At 33.0% G+C, this 9,563-nt stretch overlaps 1 protein-coding gene across 1 annotated transcript; it reads right to left on the reverse strand.

The window, feature by feature from the left end:
- Positions 1-4,971: 4,971 nt before the first annotated feature.
- Positions 4,972-6,681, reverse strand: LOC107935229 (nudix hydrolase 18, mitochondrial). Its single transcript, XM_016867804.2, has 5 exons — positions 6,148-6,681; positions 5,887-5,992; positions 5,705-5,788; positions 5,469-5,597; positions 4,972-5,383 (listed from the first exon to the last, which is right to left on the reverse strand). Exons 1-5 carry the CDS (start codon positions 6,219-6,221, stop codon positions 5,288-5,290), a joined length of 489 nt encoding a protein of 162 aa, XP_016723293.1. The 5' UTR covers positions 6,222-6,681; the 3' UTR covers positions 4,972-5,287.
- Positions 6,682-9,563: the final 2,882 nt, after the last annotated feature.

Consider the following 9,563-nt stretch of genomic DNA (forward strand, 5'->3'; position numbering starts at 1 on the left):
GTTAAAATTACACAACTAACAATTCAATGAACACAAGCGGTTGGTTGACTTCCATGTTGCTGATTATTTTTTAAATTAGGGATCTAAAAATTTAAACTCTCCTCTCGGTCTCACCTACCTAAAATTCCCTTAAAGTTGTCAATTTTAAGTTTTGAAGTTTGTTCAATTTATTTTAGTTTTTACGATTTAGTCCCTTTACCAAAAACTAACCAATCAACAATTTCATCAACTAACCACTATAAATTTAGCTACCACTGATCATCATCATGCAAAGAACAGTCAAACACATACTCAAATAGTTCTTTAAAATAAACACAATAGTAAGGTTAGAGAAAGCTTAGGAATTTCATGATTGGTGCTTTGAAGAGGATGATGACAACACCAATGGAGGTAGAAACACAACTAAAGTAAAGATTTTTATGCTATTCAAAGTAAATAAAAAGGAAATATATTGAATGATTTGAATAGGAATCCAAATACAAAGTTAATTTGAGTACCAAATTGTAAAAGAAGTGACAAGCTACAGTAAAAAAAAATAACTAAACTAACAACCACATCAACTAAGCTCAGAAAAGTAAATGACCTAAACCTAAAATGGAGAATAAATTAACAACTAAGCTAAAAAGATAAAAGAAAGTTGGCTCCTTTAAGTTGACAACTAAAAAGGTATTCTAACAGATGAGAAATTCAACCATAACATTGACAAAATTTCCCTTTAAAATGTGTGTTGACTTGGGTTGGTGTCGGACAAAAGGTTACCCCTAGAGAAATTTTCACCCCGTCAGGCAACAAGGTTGCGACACCCTCGACAGTGGAACAAGTGTGGCTCTAGGGATTCTTGATGTCATGACATCCATTGGTTGATGTCACGACTTCCCTGTTGGTGCTCACGATTTCTCCGCTTTAACAACCTTCACTGATATCACAACTTAGAAGCTTAATGTCGTGACTTTGGGCTCGATGTCGTGACACCACACTCTCATTATCGCGACTCTGTCGACAGTTTGCACCCTCGAGGCAAAAGGACTCAGTGCTGCAACTTCCATGACATCAATGTCGTGACACCCACGTTGAATTTTTTTTCTCAAGGTCGGGCCATTGCCGTCTCCTTACACCAACTCAAACACATCATCAAGTTTCCCATGGCACCATTTTGCCAATTTAGGTCTCGAAAGGAATAAAACTAAACAAAAATGATTTTTAATGATAAACACTAAAAGTCAATAAAAGTTTGTAAAAGACTCGTAAAATGCTTGCGAATAAGTCCTCGAATGTTAAGAAGAGCGTAATTTAGTGTATCAAATTACAATAGATCATTAATCTTTTATAAAAATATTTAAATATAATTTGATTTTTTTATTTTTATTTCTAAATTCTGGTTTGGATTTGGGTCTATCTCAATGTCAGCTTTTTTGGCATAAAATTTTTTCAAGACTATTTTGAGTTCTAAATTTTTTGAGTTGTTTTTTTTTTAACTTTTCAATCAAATCATGTTTAAACAGTTTTGGGCTTAAATTTTTTCGAATTAAATTCTTGAGCTCAAGCCCATTTTACCATCTCTACTTAACACTATCCTATTAACACTATCCTAAAATTAGTTGTAAACTTTTTTTACAAACAGAATAATTAGCTATTTTATAATACTCAATTAGCTAATTAATGTTTGAGAAATATTGTGTTATTTTAACGCAACTATTCCTAATACAATAGGCTATCTGTGTATTATACAAATTTGAATCATTTGTCATGTTCAAAACGAATGCAAAAGGCAGCAGGAAGAGATTTTAAGGAAAATTACTTCTAAAATTTCTTGGAAAATTATAAATTTATAAATGATAAAAAATTACCTTAAAAATTTTATAATTTAATATTTTTTTTCCTTCACCCTTGATCATATATTTTTTAATTGTATTATAATCTAAACTTTTCATACGTCTGTGTTGTGCCTTATATTGCCTGATCTTTTAATAAATATATATAAAAAAACATTTGATGATTTTTTACACATAAACCTCATATACCATTAACAAAAAATTAGAAAAAGAGTATAAATAAATTGCAATTTATTTTTAAAGATTAATATTTCATATCTTAACTGTGCATAATCTTATCTATTAGATAATAACAAATCATTAAAAAAATTAAAACTAAAATTATGTTGTTTCTTTTCTAATGTGGGGTCATCACTAATAATATATATGCACTCTCTCAATGCATCAAATATAAATCTTATTTTTAATTATGTTTAAATTAAATTTTCAATATTTATTTATAAATTACCTATTTTTTTATTTTATAATTGATACATGAGAATTTTTACATTGAAAATGCTTCAAATTTTATCTCATAAAAAGTATACATCAACAAGCTAAGCTTATAATTTTTTTTATATATAAAAAATGGAAATAGAAGCGCCTTCATGTAGACAGATTTGACGCCAAAAAAGAAAAGAAATATCAGCAAAAAGAACATGGGTCATGCAAAAACTTAAGGGGTTCAATTCTCATTAATTTATTTTTTGTTTGTTTTCGCTTTGCAATTAAATAAATGGTAGAGACATGGATTGAATTATACAACTTGCTCTACGATCTGTTCACTTTTTTCTTTGTTTTTCCAACAATTTTTTCATATGAATTGATCCCCCAAAGAAGGTGTTAAGTATGACTCCTATTTCAGTCAAATTTGAGAAATAATTTTTTAATTAAATTTTGTTTATTTGTTTCAATCAAACACTGATTAGTTGAGATTATTTTATTATTATTTGACCTATGAATTTAGCCTATAAATAGGCTCTTTTACAACCTTAGAAAATATACACATTAGATATTAGAAGTCATAAAACATTTAGAGAATTTTGTGTTTACGTTTTGAGGATTCTTTCGGGTTTTCGGGGTTTAATTTTTATCTCCATCTTTTGTACTCTTCGTTCTTTTGCTATTATAGTAAAATTATCTTTGTCTGTGGTTTTTTTATCCTTTTTGGTGGAGGTTTTCCACGTTAAATTTGTGTGTTCAATTTTTCAATTTATTCCGCTATTTTTTTTACTTGTTGCATAATCGAGTCGGTCCTAACAAGTGGTAACAGAGCTAGTTTAATTTTCATAGATCAGCCCATTTAGATCTGGCAGCAACAAGGTTTGAAATTGATAAGTTCAATGGTGAGACAAATTACAATCTGTGGCAAGTTCGAATGATGATAATTCTAGTTCAAACTAGCTTGAAAAAGGTTGTTACCAGGAAAAAGCCTAAGAATCTAAATCAAACAGAATGGGAAGAGTTTGATGAAAAGACCTGGTCTGTAATCCAGTTGTGTCTCGTGAATACAGTATTGCAGGAGGTATTGATAAAGAAAACCTTATCTGTCTTGTAGAAAAAGTTAGAGACTCTTTATGCGACTAAGTCTCTAGTTAACCGTTTAGTGTTGAAATAACGTCTATTTACGTTTCGCATGAACGAAGGTAAGCTTCTTAGAGATCACATCAGTCAATTCATTACTCTTTTAAATGATTTAAAGAATTTTGAGGTTCATATTGACAATGAAGATCAGGCTATGCTATTATTGTGCTCTTTACCCCCTTCATACAAGTCTTTCAGGGAGACCCTGATTTATGGTAGAGACAGACTCTCATTTGAAGATCTGAAGGGTCATTTGTTGTGTAGAGACAAACTCGACAATGAGTTTGGTTTGGATAGCAAGGCAGATAAGTAAGCTTCCATTTTGGTAGCATCAAAGAAACGAGACAAAAGGTGTCGCTATTGTAAAAAGTTAGGTCACGTCAAAGTAGATTGTTATAAACTGCGAAATAAAAGAGTTGCTGAGAAAAACAATGAAGATGTAGCTGGTGCTAATTTGGCCGATGAAAGCGGTGATGATTTCTTGTTAGTGTCAACGAGCGATAACTCCAAGCTCACGTCCGAGTGGATCCTAGATTCAGGATGTTCTTTCCACGTGTGTCCCAATAGAGAATGGTTCTCCACATACAGTTTGGTTGAAGGTGGAATTGTACGCATGGGAAACGATTCATCTAATAAGGTAATTGGTATTGGTACTGTTAAAATTAGGATACACGATGGGACGATTAGGACACTCTCAGATGTCAGGTATGTACCTGATTTACGAAAGAATCTCATCTCATTGAGTATTTTAGACTTGAAAGGATGCACAATCAACATCGAGTCGAGCGGCATTAAAGTATCTCGTGGAGCTCTCGTTTTGTTAAAAGGTAAAAGAACTAGCAATCTTTTTATTCTGGAAGGTTCTACAGTGATCGGTGAAATCTGACATCCCTCGTCCGTTACAGAGTCGAAGTCAACTCGTTTGGAGCGGAGGCAACTTGGTCATAGGAGGGAAAAAAGTATGACCATTTCGTTGAAGAGAGGTTCTTTTTCGGATGCAGGTTTTGAAAAGTTAGGGCACTGTGTTCGTGAAAATCAAATCCGAGTTAATTTTGATTTGGCAGTGTACAAGTCGAAAGCTAGAAGTCTTCCAGTTTCTAAGCATAGATTCAACTCAGTTAATTCTCTGCTTGGTTCAAGATAGGCTAGTGGCAAGCTTTGGCAAAAATGGCGTTGTGGAAATATGAGTCAATGTGAAAATTTGTTAAGTATGATCCTATTTCAGTCAAATTTGAGAAATAATCTTCTAGTTACACTCTGTTTATTTGTTTTAATCAAACACTGATTAGTTTAGATTATTTTATTATTATTTGACCTGTGAATTTAGCCTATAAATAGGCTCTTTTACAACCTTAGAAAATACACGCATTAGATACTAAAACTTATAATACATTCAGAGAATTTTGTGTTTACATTTTAAAGGTTCTTTATTTTCAAGTTTTTGGGGTTTAGTTTTTATCTCCATCTTTTGTACTCTTTGTTCTTTTGTCATTGTAGTAAAATTATTTTTGCCTGTGGTTTTTTATCCTCTTTGGAGGGGTTTTTCCACATTAAATTTGTGTGTTCAATTTCTCAATTTATTATGTTTTTTTTTATTTGTTGTTTAATCGAGTCAATTCTAACAAAAGGTACAACCAGCAACACCAACCATCCCTCCCTGAATTTACAATTATTTCCTAAAACATCTACAGCTGCCACTGTCTCCTTGGAACTCAACATAATTGGCCCTTAAATCCTCTGCTTTTCTAACAAGGAGAAAGGCCTGGCAAAACATCTAAAATCAAGTCTTGAATTGGTACTGATCTCGAATTCAATCTGTAAATAACCCGTACCCCTTCCCCTTATCAACAAAAAAGAAAAATCAGAGAACAAATGGAGACGATTTCTTCCTTCTATTGCTGCAAGGAAGCCAGTCTTTCAACAAGAATGTCTAAGGCTTCCTTCATCCACCAATGCTGGCATACATCCCTTGCTTCTTTCACATTCATCTGAACAAAATTAAAAAAAAAATAAAAACCATGATTCGTATATACTTAGAAGTAGAACCCAAGATTTATTAGATTAATGGCTTACCCAAGTCCTTCGGCGAACATTCTGCTCAGGCCAGAAATCAAGTTCCTCCTTCACAAGCAAAGGGAACATGTAACCTTCATAAAATGTGCCATGGCTTTTGCTTATAAAGTACCATTTGCCCAGTTCACACTGTGTTCATCAAGTACAGAACTAAATCAGTAATTTTGGGGTGGAGGGGGATTTTGATTTATATAATAATATAAGCAACTGCAGGACAGTATTAACAGTAAACCAACCTCAACATTGCCTATAACTCCAGCTTCTTCAATTGACTCTCTTAAAGCAGCTTCTTCTATGGATTCATCAAGCTCCCACCCACCCTGATAATAAAAAAACAAAGAGAAACATGGTTAATATTTGCATAATTTAATGGACACTTCAAATGGCAAAAGAAAAGGATGTTGTTGTTTTTTTGTACCTTAGGGAACATCATTTTTTGACCTTTTTGTGAGGAGATTACAAGAACCTCTAACTCATCACTAATGGTTCCATCACTGCTACATTTGAATCTATAGGGAATGCACCTGCAATCACCAAATTAATAAGCTTTGGCATCATTCATTGTTAAGTTTTTTTTTTTCTTCTCTTTTCTTTTTTTCATAGCATGAAAAATCTGAACAGAATACAAAGCCAGCCAACTCTTGATAGAACCCAACATGGGAAAAAGAACAAAACTCACCCGACGACCTGGCGGCGACCGAGGTTGTCATAACGCTGCAAGTGCCTTCCCGTGCGAGAAACCAAGCAAACCATCCTCAAAGAAATCGAAACAAACAATTGAAAAATAATGTCGAAACGATTCAAAGAATAAAGAGAACAATTTTCAGAAGCAAGCGAATTTTTACAGCAACAAGGACCCAAATAACGACACTCGTTGCCTTTGGAGTTGAAAACAATAACCTCAGAGGTTCGAAACTGGAAATGGAAGATGTTGGAGCAAAACTAGAAAGGGTATTTATAGAAGGAGAAAAGAGAGAAAATTAAGAAGTAGTGAGTAACAATAATGCTGCGAAAATTGTTTCAAATTAGAAATGGTAGGTGATAAGTTGAGACGCGCCTCTTTCTATGAGCTACGATGCCTTTTCGTTTTCAAGGATGGAATTTTCACATATTCTGGAAACTAATTATAAAATTGATGAAGAAGGGAAATAAAAAATGTTAAAAGAGTTTATTTTCTAAGGTGTTTTAGCCAACACGGACACGGTAGATACTCTAATCTGATGTAGAACCCGTTGACCCTAAAAACAACAACAGGAGCACGTGTTGGAGCAATGCCTATTTCTCAACTTTTTTCCTCTTGTCGGCTGTTCTCCTTTGAAAGATTTAAATAATAGAAAAAACAAAAAGAGAGGAAAAAGTCTATGGGGTCTGCTGTTTAACCTTGTCTAATCTAGTTAGAAGTGTGGTTACCAGTGGTTTTGTTTAATGAAAACCTTTGGATTGTGAGCTACCATGGCAACTTTTTTCAAAGTGTAATATTACCTCCTCCATTTCTCTTCAACTGTACAAGCAAATAATCTTTTTTTATTAAATTACTTTATCTTACTTTTTTAAAAGAAATTTAGAAGCATTTTCAAAATGAAAAACAACTAATAGAATTTTATAACAAAATGTACAATTTTAATGTGAAACTGTCGTTTTTTATGAAAAAAAATAGACAGGTAGTATCAACTACTGAAAGATTCTAAAGGCATTATCTTGTTGGATAGTCGTAACCGTCAAATCAGGAGGTACTTCAAAAATATGAAGGAAGGTTTGCCAAGAAAGACTAATCTTTACCAATTGATCTGCAATTAAATTACACTCCTTAATAACATACTTGATTTCTCACTGATTTTCAGAGCGCAAAATACGTTTAACTCTTCTAAGCAAAGGTAATACCGAAGTCCACCAACTCTTCTATGGACAAGGCACTAACCACCTCAATGTTATTTATCTGAATCCTGATTTTCTTGTAACCCTTATTTAATAAAATGAGAATTTTGTCCAGAATACCCCAAAGTTCTTCCTCCAAAAACAATCATCTTCCCAAATAATGATTAAAGCCCAAAATCTAATTACCAGCCTGATCACGAACCACCCCACCCACGGATGCATTTCCGAAAGCTCTAGCCACTGCTCCATCATAAAATAAATAGACCCAATTGCCTTCATAATGGGAATGAATTTCCAAATGTGAAACTGGCATTTAAAATTAAAGAAATAGATATTAATACATTGAATTTTTTTATTACAAATTTAACAACTCAAATTTTACTAATACAATAATTAGAAAAAGTAATGAGACATGGCAACTTTAACAATACAAAATATACATTAAAGTTTATGCTTAATACCTCTTTTGACCTCTTTATTATAGTAAAATCATCACTTTAATATTTGTACTATTTTTTTAACAATTTAACCCTTGTACTTTATTCTTATTATTAGTTTAGCTCCTATACTTTAATTTTGTAATTCCATTAACTAACCCAAATTTTCGTTAAAAAAATGTGCCACCAATGACACACTACCATGTGTCAAAGAAAAAATAAAAAATTCACTAAAAATAACAAATTTAAAAAATTCATTAAAAATTCAAAAATAGAAATAAAAGTCAAAATAGGATGTTTTTGTTTCGAAGAAAGGTATAGATGCATAATTTCCAATGTAGTGAAATTCGTTTTTGGACAAAAATTTTAATATTTTTTTATTTTGAATAATTTTTTTAAAATAATAATTTTTTCTTTAATAAGTTGATGTGATCTTAGGGTTTGATTGGTTATTTTCAACTTGAACGATTAGACTTCTAAAGGTGAAGACATCATTTGAGTATATAAAACAATATTTATATTTAAAGATTTTTTATATAATAATTAAAAAAATGTTATTATATCTGATTGTTGCATGCAATTATATTATTTTGTGATTTGTGATTGTTCCGAGATGAGTTAAGCCAGCATTATTCTGAGGACGCAACGAGGGCATCGCGATAGTAAGTGGGGGAGAATTTCATAGGCCGCAGATCTAAATTCATGACGAATGTGCATAGAATGTCCATGGAGGTCAACTGATGAAATGGGGCTCATTCGACCTGCTTGAGCTAGCCCGACTCGTGGAACATATGGAGAAGCCCATTTACTTGAAGCATTGGTGGCCTAGTGAAATACTCTAGTAAAACTAGAGTTACCAGGTAATTAACGTAAATCTTAAGGGACAAACATGTATTGAGTTTAAATCCCTTAAGACTCTCATTTGGTAGATAGGCTCAAATCTTGACTATCGATGTAACTCAATCTATACTGTTGAATTTGAGGGAGCTCAACTATAAATAGAGGTATTCCCCTTTAGTTGTAAACCTTCAAAGTAATAGAATTTTTTTTAGAGCATTTACTCAAAGACTTGGTTTGCACTATTGTTCTGTGACTTTTTTGTTCTCACGTTGCTCTTTCGTTTTGAGTTTGCTTCCACTTTGCTTCGATGCCTTAGAGAATTTTTATGAGAATTCTCATGTCTCGAGAGTAAGGCTGATTTAAGCAGATTTGAACCCAAGAAATCGTCTAAGGCTGGGAGATTTTCGAGACTAAAGTTATAGCCCCATGGTAATTGGTATTTAAGCCAATGTTAAAAGGCACCAATTGGTATGACAAAAGGAGTAGAAGAACAAGTTGAACTGATGAAGACCCGTGGGAGAAGTAAAAAGCTAGTAGCTCAAGGGATATGTTGTCCTCTTTGGAAGTCAAGGTTGCCAAACTTGAAGGCTTCATAGAGGATGTGAGGAAGACCCTTGAGATAGTTGATGGGCGCACCAATGAGTTTAACCTATGAAAGAACAACTTAGAGACTATATGATGGAAGCTTTTAGTTCCAATCAGGACGTGATGAAATAGGCTCCCAATATCGCCAGAGGTAATAAAACAAAGAAGAATGAAGCTCTCCAAGTCGGTAACTACTTGAAGGAATAGGTTGCAGAGCTCAAGGGGGAGTTTACTATCTGTAAAGTTGCTCAAGGTAATGGGATGTTGGCTCCGAGATTGAAGCAATGCAAAATTGATGTTCCTAAACTGAAAGAGTTTAATAAGACAAGGTCAACAATGGATGTGGACAGTTTCTTTA

The sequence above is a fragment of the Gossypium hirsutum genome, chromosome A01 (genome assembly GCF_007990345.1).
Source record: "Gossypium hirsutum isolate 1008001.06 chromosome A01, Gossypium_hirsutum_v2.1, whole genome shotgun sequence".
NCBI classification, from domain to species: Eukaryota; Viridiplantae; Streptophyta; class Magnoliopsida; order Malvales; family Malvaceae; genus Gossypium; species Gossypium hirsutum.